The 17876-nt window shown below is 41.2% G+C and overlaps 1 protein-coding gene across 1 annotated transcript in view; it reads right to left on the bottom strand.

Annotated features, from left to right (window-relative positions):
- PODXL (podocalyxin like) overlaps positions 1-17876 on the bottom strand; it is a 262424-nt gene that overhangs the window by 77562 nt on the left and 166986 nt on the right. Inside the window, exons 4-5 of the mRNA XM_086918925.1 lie at positions 14782-14838; positions 12406-12480 (exon numbers count right to left, since the gene is read on the bottom strand). Coding sequence (XP_086775051.1) covers positions 12406-12480; positions 14782-14838 — 132 coding nt within the window. The remainder of the gene's footprint in view (positions 1-12405; positions 12481-14781; positions 14839-17876) is intronic.

Here is a 17876-nt window from a genome sequence, read left to right as displayed (position 1 = left end):
CTGTAGGAGATGCGAGATACAGGCCAGCTGGTTGGCGGTTGAAGGGAAGGAGGGATAAGCCGAGATAAGCACCCTTATCGGAAAAGGAAACCTGTCTACAGGGAGCGGTTTGACTGGTGGGAAAAATGTGTTTATCAGAAGAGGAGACAACAATTTCCCTTGGAAATCACTGTCAATATTGTACTCTTGCAATACGTGTACATGCTTTACAGGTGTCACGGTGGAATGTAGACTAAAATATATAATAAGTTAAACGGATCTTGGCAATTGCATCAGGTTTCACAGTCCGCTTTCAATAATGATATGTGCACAGAGGAGAAGTAATGTGTGTGGTCTTTTGTCTCTTTGTTTTATTGCATTGCGTCTTCTGGTGATTATCAGCCTGATTCATCAAGCTTTTTTGCGCTCGCAAAGGGCCAGATTCTGAGAATCCGGCCCTTTGCGAGAGCGATTTTTGCATTTGGGATTCAGCATCCCAAATGTAAAAATCGCTAATTGCGATCTCGCAATTTTGCGAGGAATGACATTTAAGGAATCTCTATTTGAGATTCCTTAAATGCAATTCAACATCCTATTTAAATTTGCGAATTCGCAATTTCTAGGCGCAATTTACCGCGAGGTCAGACCTCGTGGTAAATTGCGAAAACTCAGAAAAATCCATTTAAATGCATTTTTCTGAATTGCATGTTACACACACACATGTCCTTTGGACATGTGTGTGTGCAACACCTGTGTCACAGATCATTTGAGGGGTGCTACAGGGTGTCCTTTGAACACCCCTGGCACCCTTCAAATCGCTATCTTATTTGCGATTAGCAAATTGCTAATCGCAAATAAGGAATACTCACCATTCATTCCTATGGGCCTTTTGGCCCATAGGAATGCATGGGGAGTTTTTCCTTATTTGCGATTAGCAATTTGCTAATCGCAAATAAAGAATGTGTAGGAATCGCAAAAAATATTGCGATTCCTACATGAATCCTGTTTTGCGAGTCCTTAATAGCGATTCGCTATGAATCGCTATTAGGGCCTCGCAAAACGGGAGAATGATGAATCTGGCGGTATGTCTCTTGGAAACAAAATATTAGTCAGACAATTATTACCTTTGGAATAACTGAAACTTAAATGTTTATGGCATTATTTAAAGTTTGGTGGACAGCCCACTCAGTTAAAATGCAGCAGACGTCTCGCCGCAGAGTGCCACTAAGAGGTTTTTGGTAAGAGGTATTGTATGACTATGTAAAGTAAGAAATGAAGTACCCCTACCATGCTTTAAAAGGATATTGCAAGTCATCTCTGTGTTCAATTACCTATTACCTATGAAGGTAGTTGACTTTCAGCCTTGTTTCTCTCTATAGTCACAAAACTCTTTGGTGACTTGGAAGAAATAGACTCATAATGTACAGTGAGGGAATTTGATCCTATATACAACATTGTTAGTTACTAATTGAGGATTTAACAGGAGGTTTATGGACACTTGTAAGGAACTTTTTTCATATCTTTGAGTTATTTTGTGATTTTTAGCTTTCAATAAACTGTATTAAAATAAATAAAAAGAAAGTAAAGTAATTACTTGCCATAAAGTGCCCATTTGATAAAGATGCCCTGACAAAACACAAAACCCAACTAAACATCATTAAACTAAGGGAGATTCTAAGATCCTTGTTGTCTACTCATGTCTAGTGTACTGAAGGTAACTTTGGACTATATAGTACTCTATTTTTTTGACATGGTGACATCAGAGGATGTACATGTGATTCTCCTGGCAATGCTAAATTGTAAACATATATTACAAACAATCGTATCTGACAAAATTAATTGAATGATATTTAAGATTTTCAGACAATGACTATGGAGTATACATCTTAGTGAACATGACCTTACTTTAAAGGGAAATACTTCCTTTTGGTGTTGTCACACCAAACACAAAGGGCTACCACATTTGTCCAAAGCTATCTTCTGTACACTGATCCTTGACTGACTTCCACTCAAGCGAATGCAGTATATCACAGGTTTAGAACAGTATATAATGAGCACATCAAAGAGAGAAGGTTAAATAAAGTATGTATTGGAATACTGCTACCATAAGTAGGAACCGAAAATGCGATGTTACATTGCATGCAATACATCGCATGCCATTACAATGCGGTTGTTACAACAACCGCATTGTTACATTGCATACCTTTACAAAGCAAGCCATTAGAATGACTTGCTGTAGGGGAGCTGAATGTTGGAAAAGTATAATGTACTATTCCAACTCCAGTCTGTGCAACAGTAGGGAATTTAAATACAACACCTTGTGCCCCTACAGCAAGTTGTTGTAATGACGTGTGTTGTAAAGGTATCCGATGTAACAACGCAGTCGTTGTAATGACCGCGTTGTAATAGCATGCAATGTATTGCATGCAATGTAAAGGATGTCTCTCATAGGAACCTAGTGAAGAGCTGAGGCTTGAAATGAATAGGGCTTTTAAATGGAAATACATTAATTTCCATGGATAGTAAGGCGAATTTAATCACGAATCCTGGAAAAAACAAAAGTAAAGGATAAGCAATGAATGATGAACAAAAGGAATGTTAATAAAGACGTTTTGATTAAAGTTTGATAACAGTTTATAAGAAACTGGACTCAAGTATACTTATTCGAAATTTTTCATAATATTGTGGCACCCAGACGGTGGCAGAGTTTGCAGCTCAACATTTTTAGGGTAGAGTGGAGAGGTTTCACTTAGATAAACCTGTCTGGAGGCACCCTATAAAATGCATTACCATGTGCAACAAACTAGCAGAAACAAGAAGTAACAAGCAGTATATCACTACTAACAGCATCTATGTTTAATTAACCAGCAAACCACACCTCAGGGTGGATATTTATTTATCTGTAATGATTTAAACTTGAGATAGCCTGTCTCTACCCTTAACTCGGTAGCACACATGATTGGTCCAACCGCATTGTACCAACTGAACTGGAAATGGGTACAGTGATTGAACAGATCAGTCGCTAATTACATTGTATATTACCTTTTTCTTGTTGTTCATGTTTTGCAATCTGAGCTTTCGAAAAGCTGACAGGCAAAACACAGAAAAGCAAAACATATGTTGGCTAGATGAAAACAGAGAATGATTTATTCTGAAGGAGTGAAATTGTGAACTGAATTAAGTATGCACACGAGTGAACTCTTCCATTGAAACAGGATGTAAGTAATTCAAAATGAAAATCACCAACCATTTGCAAATTATCATTGGGATGCATTTATCACGGATATACAAGTTTGCAACTGAGATGGTTCCCCACTCAATGGAGAATAATACAGAACATATATTACCATATATGAAGTTAGATTATCTCTGCCAAAAGTAATAAGAGTCATGATGAAGTCTATGAGCCGAATTGTAAGGGCCAAAACTTTAAACTTAAGATCGTAACGCAGTAAAATTAGCCACATGCATGTCATAGAAAAAGACAGAGACATTGACTTACCACCGCAAAGTATTATGCTTGTAACTTTAACATTGTATGTATTGAACTGAGATTTGGAAACATTCTAGAGTATTAATGGATTTGGAAACTATGATTTATCCTTAAAAAATAAAATATGCATGCCTTTGTTTGAACCTCTAATATTTGACCTGAATAGAAAGTTAGATTACTATTTTAATATTTCTGTATTATGCAATGCACAATCTATTTGAACTCAGTCATCCATTTTGGTAGCTACACAGAAGGAGATTAGAGGATCCAAATTAGCAGGTAGGATTGAAGAGAAAGGAAAGGTAAAAAAAAACATTTGTCCGTCAGACTTTCATGGGCAAACATTAATTGGGCCAAATGCATTCTTGCGCATAAAAATGGAGATTCGTTGATTGCTGAGTGTGATAGGTACAAATGGGCCTAAATTTGACTTCCACTAAAGACAATGAATTTTTTTTATTGGAGAAATGCGCGAAACAATTTCGAAGCTGGCCCCTGTCGCAAGAGCCAGAGAAATGTTGTCACTACAAAACTGTATAAACCAAAGCAACTTCCCCGTCGTGCTCGCAAGACTGACCTAAAAATCAGCCAGGACGTTCGCATTCCTTGGGAACGATTTACGTATACAGCTCGAGTTGAAGGATGGGCCTTATCTAGTTCCCACATTGGTTCCAATCTAAAACTAACATCCACCAGTGAGGTAACTTGCTCCGCTTACATCAACAAACTCCTAAAAAACCCTTCCAACTACGCAGCGGAAAGGAAAGGCAGGTCTGACCCGGGAACTGAACCACATGAAGTCACAAACAGGGTTTGATCTGTGGCTGAACAGTGTATGAGAAGTAAAGGCACACTGGGCGCCATTAACAAGAAGTTTGGCGCTTAAGGTTAACTTCAATACACATATATTTTTCCTTGCCCAGGGAATTTCCCAAATCTCACTCCAAGAATTACAACTGGTGCTTTTTCCATTGGCTTTGGCCAATTATGAATGTGGAAAATGTACTAGTCGGCTGGATTTGATGTATTTGCAAATTTAGTTGCAAGGGTGAGTTTGTGAATGCCTATAGGTAAGAGTTGGTGAACTCAGACAAACTCGTATATTTGTCGTTATTTGCTACTGATTTGCAGGTCATTCTGTATATTGCTGAAACCACACATAAGGCTCCTCCTGTCAGGAGCTGGTGTAAATTTGTGTTCAGTGTAGTGATGAGGCGGAAACACCCCTAAAGTTCATGGAATGCTGAGAGGAAGTAATTTCTCCGGGAGGTAATAAGCTAACTCATGATATGCATAAAGTATACAATTGCACATTAGAATTCAATTTACATTTGCAAAATTGTAAACCTAATTATAATTCCGCATGATGAAATTTTACACATACATATTCTGAAGGGAATCTGTGAGTGCCACAAGTTTTCGTGCCTACTGTATTTGAAAATGTCAGCAATTTGCTCCAAACATTGTACTCCCACGGTACACCAATTCACCAAAAAGGCAGAGGTAGGGGTAATGACATCACACATCCTTTGCTCCCTTGATGACATCAAAGGATGAATTATATTTCCCATCCTTGGCCACTCAGCGTCTCGTGATTGGCTGCTGAGGGCCAGGGAAAAAGGAAGAAGGATAGGCTACAGAAAGTAAACAGTTCTCCTGGATCCCTGTTTACTCCCGGCTTCTGAGGCGGCATTCAGAACTCTTGAAACAGCAGGTAGCAGGGCATTGCCAGGGCTTCCACAGGAAAAATTGTATTAACTTCTACCCCGTCTGCACTTCGTTAATCTATGAGTTCTCCTACTTGTGTAGATTTACAATTTTCGCTGATAAGCCTGCCCCGTCGGTTAATATGCCTACCGCAGAAACTGTGGTCAACGTGGGAGGGTCACAAATTCAAATCAAATCTTGAGGACATTGGTTTATATTGTTGTCCTGTTGAGGGCGATAAAAGCGGTGTAGTCGACTTTGGTATTAATACTATTGGCTACTAGTGCCCAGTGGTGGCTGGTGACATTTGAAAGTGGTGGGCGTAAAATTATTGCGGTACTGCACTTAGGAGAGCGAGCGAAGCGAGCTAGGCCGAACAACCTAGCATCCATTCTTTGAAAACCAAGGTGCAAACACATCTTCATAAATCACATAAAGTATAACACTGAAAATCCTGAAGAAATAGAATTGCACCAGCTAAATTGTTCTTAGCCCTAGACAACAACGAATCAGAATACTTCCAAAAACCCATTCTCCTGCTTCAGTCGCAGGCACAGTCAACAATCTTCTCTCTCCACCATGTACTCCTGTCTCACAATCTTGACTATCTGAAAAAGAATTAGCATCTTACATCACCTGCAAAATTAACAGTATAGGAGAAACCCTTGCTATACTGCTCACCGCTATACACCCCATGCCTTCTGTACCTCATTCTGCTTTGCTCTCAAACTTTACCCCACCACCACCACCCTTTGAACCCGTCCCAGCAATGAAATATAATTATCATGCTCCTATTGGTGTTTTTAAGCACTCAAACTAAAACCTCTAGCTCTGTCCTCCCTCCTTGCATGAGATCACAGAAGAAAATACCAACAGCACACTTCACACCCTGCGAAGGACCGTCCAACACACTTTGAGGCACGTACAAACAAACACTGCACAACTAAATGACAATGAATGGGGCAGTGTGGGAAACATATAACCCGTTAAGGCGTCTCTCGGAAAACCGCCCTGTGCCCAGGCAGGGGTGTTGCGCACCTGCCTGTGCCTGCTATATGTCACCATGACACAGAAACAAGAAGGTGAACACAAACAGCGCTTCACTTCTGGGTGCTATCTGGGCAAAAGGTCACAGCACAAGAGTAACTGTGTGCTAAACAATAAACAGACTTCTGTGGCATCTCACTGCTCGTGAGTGGTACCCTCAGAGCACCGAGCTGGTAAACGTGTCTTTCCTCAGTGAATGATGGTCTTCTCAATACCAGACTGAGAGCCCTGTCCCTGCTCTGACCCTGAAAGACCCTTCAGAGTGCAAAAGCGCCTCAGCAGCTGGACTGCTCACACACTGTTGTACAGTGCAGGGACTCGGAACAGATGTCTGTCAGGAAGGGGGGATAGATGGGTAGTTGATAACAGTTTAGACAGCCCCCATCCCCGTAATATCGGTTGCGGCTCATGGGAAGGAGGGGAAGGTTGCGCAAGGGGGTGGGTGGGTGGTGTGGTGGGTTCACGCGGGGGGGCGCACAGGGGGGGAGCTAGGGCATTAAATATTAATCAAAAAACTTACCTCACAGCCGGTCAGCGCCTCCTCTTCTCCCCTTGGCGCCTTCGCGAACGGCAGTGGAGTGGACTGACAGCCCCTCTCAGCCAATCCTGGCGCTGCTGCAGCGCCAGGATTGGCTTGGGACACAGGTTACTCTTCGCCCGCAGCCTGCCTATTAGGAGTCCGAGGGGCTCCTAATGGGCATGCGCAAACAAGTGCAAACACATGTGCGCATGACTGGGCACGGGCAAAAAATGTGCCCTCCGTCTCCACTCATGCGCACTTGTGTTGTGCTGCTGCCAGCCCCTGGTGACGGTCTGACAATCATGTCAGCCAACATGATACCAGACCGCCCACCCCCTACAGTCTCTGAAGGGGGTGGGCGGTCTGGCGTCATGCTGACTGACATGATTGTCAGTTCTCCCTCTGCGTCTTTGAACTTAGTAAACTGATTCAGTTTACTTAAGTTCAGAGACGCCGAGGGAGCTGCGGCCGGGGGGGCTACGCCCCAAAGCCCCAATGGACGCACCGCGCCTCTTAGTGCCTTGTAATCTGTTGGTGTTAAAGCTTCTCTTTTAACCTAAAAGTGCGCAAAACATAGCAGCTAACATCATGTGTGTGAAAAGTACACAGAGGCCTGGGGTGGACCTCTTCTTTATCCATCTATCTGACACACAAAGACACCAAAATGGCGGCAGGTATCCAGTTCCAGAGAAGCTTTAAAGGGCATAAAGCCTAAAGCCCTTAGTCCATCTCGTCTCTCATGACAACAACACAAAAACAGATTATTCTTCTATGCACGTCCAAGGTGCAGACACATAAAAAAACCTTACATGTATGAGACATCTGCTTGATTAAGGCCCGTTTTGGAGCATGTATGCATATTTCTATTACACTAATACTGTTGTAAAGCTCCCAAGCATCAGAACTAGTTTACTTGTTTATTTAAGGTAACACACCAATTATTTTATCTATACAACAGGAGTCCCTTTGGCATTTAAGTGACTGGCCTTTCCTCAGGAGCAGAAACCTGGCTTATCTCTGACTTGGGTTATGGAAGGTTTAAACTATGATCCCTCTCTTGCAACCCCTCCAGTGGATGTGGCGTTTGCTGCTGCTGTCTGTATGGTGCCTGCTACAAAAAGTTTTATTTGGAAAAGTCAAAGTTAATGTTCTCTTCATTGGCGGCCCTTGACTGTCACCCATTCTTTAAAAAATATTGTGCCCTGGACATCCAGGAGGCCTATTTTGGTTCTAAGTTCAAGATTTCTAGAGGGGTCATTTAGAGGCTATTGGTTAGGAAATCCCCCAAAACAGCAAACTTAGTACGAGTCATTGACTGGTGAAGCCTCTTTCTTGTGGAACTTCAAACCATGTTATATCAGAACAGTCACAATTATTTACATTTTAACCCCTAAAGCTCCTCACCTACAGTATATTCGTTTGGTTGCCCTCTGTGCTGAGTGGTTATTTTCCCTTTGGAAAAGTATCTCTCCCCTGAGCCTATATTCACTGTCGTGGGGAATTGACTTGGTTGATTGTTATTAGAGTAGGTGTGTGATTTGTCAGCATTTTTATTCTATCAATAATCTGACTTCTTTTGTTTTTATGAAGTATATTAGGTATATGATTTATATTTATTTCTGTCCTTGCCCATACGATGCTCACATTCCTTAGTCTAATCCATGCCCCTAAAGTCCTAAGCTTGGCCACAAGTGTCGGAATAGGGCACAAGGTGGCCAGCAATTATACGACGGACCAAACAGGAGGCTGCCTGTCAACAAAAAATCCTTTTTATTAACAGGATTTAATATCAATTTGTATTCACCTAAGACGTGTCATGAAAGAATGAAAAAAATAGATTGGATGAAGAGCATTGACATTAAATCTAATCAGACGTTTTGTCTTGTCTGTGTAGAACAAAAGTCTAAAAGATCTGATTAGAGCTGCAAAAGGGGACAGGTAAATATTCAAGAAAGTGGGTATAAGTGAGGAAACTTGTGGTAGCCGACATGAGAGTGGAGAAGGCTTGCCCGAGGGGAGGACGGAAACTGCCTAATGTCTGTCTATAAGGAAAGTTCTAAACCATCCAAGGTTGTGCTGCCTGATGCTTATGTCTTAAATTATTTATTATAATAGCTGATGGTCTACAGTAGTATAGACTGTAAAGAGATCTAAAAAGGTCAAGACAATGTGCCTTACTGATCCAGCAGTGCTATAGAAATGTGTGCCATCCATGAAGTGGAAGATTCCAGTAAGCTTAAGACTCAGATGTTAAAGCTTCTAATTTAGTAGGTTGGGATGCACACAGGAGAGCTACTTGCAGGTAAGTGGAGAGTTATCAGTAGCTCATGAGTAACTTGGTGGAGAATCCTTATCTAAAGGCGCTCTGAGTTGATGAGGGCCTTTGGCCTGCATTTTATTACATGTTTCAAAGAGGGTCAAGAAGAAGGCTAAAATCTTTTTTAAAGTCTTTAAGATTTAAGGATCTCACTGAATTATATAATTTAAGCAGTAACATGTTTCCAACAAACAAAATCAGATGTTGGCCACACATAGTTATCAGGTTTATTGGTGACCTGTTTTAGGTTTTGTAAAAGTATGCTGCCCTTTGCCAAATCAATGTTGATCTAAAATTATGGGAAACAACCTTTACAACAAGTTTTTTACCACGTTTGTACCTTTACCGTGTATTTTTTACCACACATATTTTTAGAATCCATATGATTTTACAATGCATGCCTTTAGCACGAATGTAAGGTAAGTTCAGGGGTGTGGGGGGTCTCCCCCCACAAATACATTGTTTACCAAAGCGAGGTAAAGGCATACATTGTAAAAGCATAAGCAATCTAAAACAATGCAGGGTAAAAAATGTGTGGTGAAGGCATGCAGAGTAATTCCCTATGTAGGTCCATCATACAACCAAAATTATTACATTAGTAAATTTAGAGTATAAATGTGTAGCTTAATTTGTCTTGCATAAGCCAAATGTATTTTAGTTGCTTCAAAAAAATATAATCTGAGGTTCATCTTCTCACGGTTTTATCTTGTACTCTTGCTACATATAATATGAAATTCTGAAGTATGCCATAAAAACATCATTCCGATTAGAGATGCTAGACATCTTTCTAGGCAGGATGCTGCTGCTATTTCTCTGATGCTACCACCTTTCATCACTACTGGTGGAACTACATTACAGGTGGGTCCAGTACGAGTACACAAAAAAGATGCACACTGTAAGAAGTTGCAGTGCTTGGACCATTTCAAATAGCTTAAATGGCAAGCGATGTAGGAAACTGGGCACTGTGCCTGACGGAGAAGATAGGAAAGGGGTGGAACTTGCTCATATACATATGACATTAAGGCATTCTTACAAAGAGAGACCCAATCCTAACAGTCACTTTTACATACCAGCCAAATCTTCTAGGTCTGTAACACTGAGAGATATTTCTCTATGTTTGCATTTGTATATAGAACAAACTCGACCCATAGGTATTCGAGCACTTTACATGAGCGTAAGTTACATTAGACATTCATTTTTTGTGGGCAGGAGGAGATTAATTGATTTGCCCAGACTCACAGGCAGGGCCGGTCCTAGGCATGGGCGGTATGGGCAGATGCCCAGGGCCTCGCGCTCAGGGGGCCCCGCTGCCGCCCCGCAGAGTAGACCGCAGAGCAGGGGGCCCGATATGAATTGCGGGAAAAGCGCTGCGCGCACTTGCGCAGGCAGTAAGGCACTTAGAGGGGCCTCACATCTTCCCTTCCGCCCGGGGCCTCAAAAGGCCTAGGACCTGCTCTGCTCACAGGATGTTGAGCCGACACCGTGACTCGAACCTGGTTCCCCAGTTCCTAAGTCAGCAGCTCTGTCCGTTACCACATCCTCTTCACTACCATTCATGCATGTAATATTACATGTAATACTATTTAATACAGTGTGCATAAAAATAAAATTTTCCTAGAGCACACCACACAGGCACAGAATACAATCCATATATGCAGAATGCATACAGAATAAACAGCATATGCAAAGCACTCATAAGTCAAACCACATAACACTCGAGTAACAAGCATAGGATGACCAGGCGTCCGGATTTTCCAGGATGGTCCCCGTTTTTCACCAGCTGTCCAGGCAGATTTTGAGAAATTTAGCTCATGTTCCGGTTTTTGGAGAGGGTCGACTAAAAACGGGGGAGGTGTTTTTTATGTTTTACAAAGCGAAGATAGTTAGCAGTTGTTCCAAGAAAGCAATTTACCTAGGTACACTCTTAATTCTTGAAAACCTTACTTAAAACATGTATTTTTATTTATTTTTGTACTGAATATTTTCAACCACCTGCTTTATCGTTCGTGGTTTACTTCAGTAGTTTAGCTGTAAGCTAGATACATATAGATTGATACAATTCCCCAAAGTACTAGCCGTAATTGAAACAAGTTTGACTTGGTCCAGCAGGTGGCAGCAGTGGTTCGGTTTTCAGTTTCATGAAAAAGGTAGATTTCGGGAAATGTTGTATCAATGTAAGACTTTTGTCCATGAGGAGATCATCTTTAACAGCAGTCCGTTTTTAATTTTCGCCTTCTTTATTTAATTATTAGTGGCTTACACAGCGGAACAACTTTGACTTTATGTCTACATCCATACATTTAAGTAGTTATATCTAGCGGAAAAAAACTCGGAGGCATCTTATGCCTTACACGCGGACTTATCCACAATGGTATTTTGGAGTATGCAATATCCAATATGTACTTTTAACATGCCTTTGTGAATTGGACTCAAAACATCTAGAATTGGACTATTTATTTACAATTAGTACAAACAGAAAGGACTGTGACATCTTTGCACTTCTACTAAAAGGGAGTTAAAATTTCGGGGCAGATTCACAAAGGCTTTTGCAAGGGTACATTAATCTTACTGAAGGAACGTGATATATAGTAGTGCACAGCGTAATCAAGCACTGGAAATGTAATAGATCCAACTACCTGGTACCACAACAGCCAGTGAGAGAGTAGTGTTAATTGATGTTTTTTAGGGATATCCACAGTGGCTAATTTGTATGAAAAACAAATACAGGCACCCATACATTTTCTTAGGAGCCCTTCACGGCCACTGCTTACTGCCGAGGTTGCCGAAAGAGCAAGGCTGTCTGATTCCACTCGATGCCTCTTTCCTCCAACACCCTGCACTACTCGGCTCCTTCTCATTACCTTGCAGTTTTTTTCAACCCTCCATTCTACCTGTGTCTGGGTTTCCCTTTCTTCTTTCTCTTGACTGGTGGAATCTGTTGTAGACACTCCAGCATTCCATTACATCACCAAGCACTCCAGCATTCCACCACACTACTTTCATATAGCAGGGGCGGCCTTAGGCATGTGCAAGCTGTGCACCTGCACAGGGCCACCAAAACCCAGGGGCCACCATGCCAGATTTTTAAAATTACTACATGTATCTCAATGGGGATATCCCAAAAATCTGTCATGGATCCGGCCCTCCAGGACCGGTTTGGAGACCCCTGCTGTGGAAGATGCATTACCTACAACCGAATCCATACACCACTTCCTGCTGCATGAATGTCCCAGGGCGGGTGGGAAGGAGAGTCTACAAGTTCCATGGCCAGGGCCAGGGGTTGCTACCACACATCTTTCATCGGCAGCTTCACTGCGCAACCAATTTTAAATTCCTACTTACACAAAGTATTGTTTTCTGCTCCTTCGCCTCAAGTATCAGCGACTTATTGAAGACATCCTGGTGGAAACATGTGAGCTGAAAAAAAGAAAAGAAAATAGATGAAAAATAGTATTGCATTGCTGCCAGGCTTTCGGGGGGTGAGGCAACTCTCAGATGAATTCTGTGTAGCGCCCTTACTTTTTACAATCAGACCGGCTTTGGAATTTATTAGATTCATGGAAGTATTACTTTGTTGAAATGAAGCAGAAAAGCAGTGCCCTGTCTTATTTCTTAAAGGCAGCACATTCACAATATCTGTAGCCAGCACAATCAATATCTTAAAGTCAATAACCAGTACTGTATCTATGCTCCCCAAAACCATAGTGCCCTTGAATGAAGCAATATTTAGAGACTGTGCAATAACCTAATACCTATGTGCAGTACCATAAGTAAAGACAATACTACATCGATAGACATGACTATGTAATATCTAAACAAAATACGTTCTCTATAGTCAGTAAAGTATCTATGAAGGCGCCGGTAACAGAAGTTACCAGTCGCAATGAGGGTACACACCAAACCTCGGAGGGAAATATTGTGGCACGATGAAGAATTATGGGGGGGTCGGAAACAAAATTAATGATTCGCTCAGTAAGTACTAATTTCTAAGGGAAGTCTAAGGTTTTAACTCAGGTTCACTGTTTATTTTGCACCTGTTGTGTTAACTTAACCCAAGGTATTGCTAATTATGGGGGTGAAGCATTAATACCCCCATATTCGGGGCGTTCATGCATATATATATTTACATTTGTGTATCTTTATGCAGTACAATCAATAGAAAGAGAAAAAAGGTTTAGTATGTAATAAAAAGTATAATGTACTAATATTTATGCACAGTACAATAGCTATAAAACCTAGAAAGTTTATAGCCACGACAAATAAGGGAAGTACAAGAAATTAATATTTAAACAAAGTACAATTGCTACAGAATATGGAAAGTTTAAAGCAAGGGCAATTCAAGGCAGCACAATATCTTAATATTTATAGTTATCACAATTGGTCTAGAAAGCGCACTATTTTACAATAAGATTAGAGGTGGGCAAATCATCCCCAATGGCAGGCACATTTTTAAAACACTGCATTGGTGAAGCCAGACAGAGTTTTCTGACTTCGCTTGGTATTGCGAAGATGCAAAGTTTCCCCACCGAGGCCACTCACAAATGCACGGTTTTCCGGCTGCAGCACGTTCTGGCTTTGAAAGGTGGGGGCATGCTATGGCTGAAAACTAGTCACTTTGAAAAATATGTGATATAGGAAGGTACAGATGATGGGACGGGGTAAGTAGTTATTCTGGGGGGTGGGGTTGGGTTCTCCGATGGGTGGGTCCTGACTCACCAAGCAAAGCAGCGGGATCTGTAATATTAGGAATATCCTGGGAAATGAAGATTTACTGCGGGAAACAGGAATCCTGCACCACTTTCCTGTAATAACTTCCCATCCCCCTCAGTATGTCGTCCTGAGGTGCTTTTGGCTGATGACGTGTGTGGGGGGAATACACCCAACTTGCGAAGTTTCCGCTGGACTTGTAATCACAATGGGGCCGGTAACCACTCTTAACACCACCATCGGGATTAAGCCCCCCTAGTAATGATGGCTTTAATGTATAATTTGATACGGCCCTTTATTGGGGAATATCCACCCCTTTTAATGCAAGTGACATTTACGAAATTAGTCTACTCACATTTTTTTCATCCATAATCCTAAAACACTGCCACTGGTCTTGGCTGATTCTTTCCTACAACTCGTTCTTTCCTACAACACCGAGCATGCATTGTAAGACAGGTAACTCCTATGTGCACTGTGAATTTGCTTGTATGTTAAAGAGGAACTACCACTTCCTCAGCGAGGCCATTTTCCTCCTGTTTTATTAAGGTTCTAGGTAGTAGATTTTGAAGATTGGGTTGAATAATTGCTGCTCAACATCTTCTTCTCATTGGGGCTCCTCTCCCAGGAAATCTCCCCAGATGCAGTGGCAGTTGTCCCAGGCCACCAGTGCAGGAGTGCGCATGTTCTCGCCAATGAGAGCCTCGGGAAGGTACGGGCGCATTGTAGGAGATATCACTGAAGAGGATGCTTTGCAGTTTAGATTTCAAGATGGCGGGTAACAGCAGCCATTAGCCTCATCTCCCTGGCCTAAAAATGTAAACAATGATCTCAACGTGGGCTTTCATGGCAGGTGCTTTATTGGGCATCACACTTTCACATATGTTTACTATGTTTGCTAAGGATTGCCCAATGAGACGGTTGGTTCTGGCTAGGATGAAATTTAAAACAGGAGCAAACAAACAAATAAAAAAGTAAATAGAGGTAGACACATAGCTTCTGAAGGCACATTACCTTAATTCCGGGAAAAGTATGTGTGATTGGTCCAGCACTGGGGACAGAGTCTGAGGCCTGTGAGAAATAAAGAAAATATATGTTACTGGGTGTGTGAATCAGTGCCGTGTGCAGAGGGAACCAGTAAAGGAGAGGACATGCACTTCTGCTTTCTCAGTGGATGACAGTAGTAACTTTCGCAGGTGCTAGATTAACACCGCCGTAGATTAAACCTCACAAACCCTCTAGAATTTGACCAAATTAAACTAATATATTTCAACAATTATATTCATTCAATATCTCGGAGCCAGTGCTCATGGTTATGCTTCACAGATTGTTTGAATCTTCGCTTTATATGTTTGAACTTAAGATCCAGAGGGTTATTTAACAATAAATTACGTTGTTGGATGCCTTTTAACAAGGATCATATCCATGACAGTCATATCATTTACGTCAATAATAATTTTATGTGTTTTTTACATTATTTAAATGTGTGTCTCCTTTAATACATTGCATAAAATGTATTCCTAAGAACATTTTTAGACTGCAAATGAAGATCAAGTAACCCAGGAGACTTTGCTTTAGCGTTAATTGATGCTAGAGTGCTAGTGAAGAAGACCCTAAGGGATAAAATGGCCACTAGCTATACTAAACATCGACTTGAAAGATATGAATATTGGGAACATATAGGGCAGGTACTGGCCTACCAGACTGCAGAGATGAAAGCAAAAACAAGGATAAGCGCTATAAGGGGGGCGGATGGACACCTGTATACCAAATCATCGGCTATTTTAGAGCAATTCCATCTGTTTTACCAGAAACTTTATTCGCTTACATGGCCCTAGAATCAGGAAGAAATTGATAGCTATATTGAGGATAGCTGCATACCAGTATTAGATGTGGATGAAGCGGCTATAGTAGAAGATATAGTGTGAGTGGAAGAAGTTGAATTGGCGATATCAACACTACCAACGAAAAAAAGGCGGCCGGAGATGACTCACTGCCTTTAGAATTTTAAAAATCTTTTAAAAGGATATTGCTGCTGCCTATGTGTAGAGTGATCCAAGCTGTGGCAATTAACGGACAAGTACCGGAGTCGTGGAACATAACAGAAATTGTATTTTTTCTAAAAAAGGGTAAACCAACAACAGAATGTGGATCATATCGGCCAATTTCTCAGATCAATACTGACACTAATATTTTATCAAAAATTGTGGCTACTCGATTAGCTCCACTTATGCCTCATCTAGTGTCAGATAGACAGCATGGCTTTATTATGGGGAGGGACACCACCGCTCACGTAAATATGGCTATAGGAGCGTTTAATTTTGCAGATAAGAAGGGGATTGAATTTGGGATGCTATTTTTAGACGCCGAAAAGGCGTTCGATCGCGTCAGATGGGATTTCTTATGGGCAGTATTGGCTAAAATCGGCTTCGGTACTCAGTTTCGGTCTTGTGTACAGGCTCTATATTGCAACCCGCAGGCCAAGCTATCATATGGGGGAATATGCTCACCTTTATTTCAGATTCTTTGTGGGACGAGGCAGGGAGGCCCCCTGTCCCCGCTGCTATTCGCTCTGTATATAGAGCCATTTCTATGCAGATTAAACCATTAGAAGCTGATATTCTTAATCTTAAAATCACGGTTTACGCGGACGATATTGCGGTTTATGCAACTAATCCAGATGAGGCCGTAATAAGCATTAGGGAAGAAGCAAGAACATTTTTTAAAGTTGCAGGGTACAAACTAAATGCAGATAAAACTCAGGTACTTACAACTGCTGGGTTCCATAATTCTATTATTGGATCGTGTGCCACTGTGACTTACTTGGGGGCAAAGATAGCAGCAAAATTAAACCAGATTATTTGGCACAGGCTCCCTATAGGCCTGCTAGGCAGGTGTAATTTGATAAAAATGAAAATGTTACCTAAATTCTTATTTTTGTTTCGTTCTATTTGTTTGAAAATCCCTAATGTATTCTTCAAAAAACTCGAAGGTGTCTTCAGTAGTTTTATTCGGGGTTATAAAAAATCAAGGAGGGCGATCGAGCTGCTTAAAGCTCGATTCGATCAAGGTGGACTTGGTTTTCCAGACTTTAAATTCTACCTCTGGGCTTCTTTCACGGGCCGGTTCCGGAGTTTGCTCGGCTTAGATCAGAATGATTCTGTATTTGTACTTATGCTAGGAAATCAAAGAGACAAGTTCCTATATGGAATCAGAGATCCACATTTCTACAAAAGGGTAAAATTCAAGACTTATCAAAGATATTGTATATATCTGGCAAGCAATGTCTGCTAGGTGCAATTTACAGACATTTCATAAAAATTATCCAATATGGGGGAATCCCGATTTTCCTGATGTGTTTCAGGATCGAGTAGCCAAATCTTGGGCGACGTATGGAATAAATAGTCTGGCCGATCTATATAATGATAGAGGGGTTAAATCATTTGAAGATCTACAGCTAGTGTATAAATTACCGGATCACTTTTTGTTAAATATTTGCAGATTAAGGATTATCTTGCTTCCAACGTGCAAGCGAAGGAAATTAAACAATCAGTTATCTGGGATTGTATCTATGGGGGGAAGTCTAAATCTCTCATCAGTTCAATGTACGCTCATTTGCATAGCTTTAGACCAGATGGTAGTGAAAAACTAGCGGAACACTGGACTCAAACATTAGGAATAATGGTTACACCCAGAATGATCGAACATGTCTTATGCAATGTTAAGGATTCGGTTAATTCTGTTAGTTTACAGCTCCAGCAGTTTCGCATTACTTGTATGTTATATTTTACCCCGGCAAGAATAGCTAAATGGGCCAGGGGAAACAAGACTGGGATAAGATAAATTGCCCAAAATGTGGACTATATGCGGCTAATTTGAAACCCATGTTTATAAAAATTAAGGGGATACTGGAATAAAATTGAACAAATATTTTGCTCCAAACTAGGATTGGATCAACCACTTAAAGATCTAGAAATTATGTTGGGATACAAAGATAATGTTCCAGCAGTAGCACGCCTTTTCACAATCCTGATGGCTGCTGCTAGGCTGGCTATCGCCAGGGTATGGGTCTCTGCTACACCACGTATGGTAGAAGATTGGTGGGTGGT

This window comes from Lissotriton vulgaris, chromosome 1_1 (genome assembly GCF_964263255.1).
Source record: "Lissotriton vulgaris chromosome 1_1, aLisVul1.2, whole genome shotgun sequence".
Taxonomy (NCBI): Eukaryota; Metazoa; Chordata; class Amphibia; order Caudata; family Salamandridae; genus Lissotriton; species Lissotriton vulgaris.
Note: the sequence above shows the minus strand (reverse complement) of the source record. Positions and strands in the feature narration are given on the sequence as shown.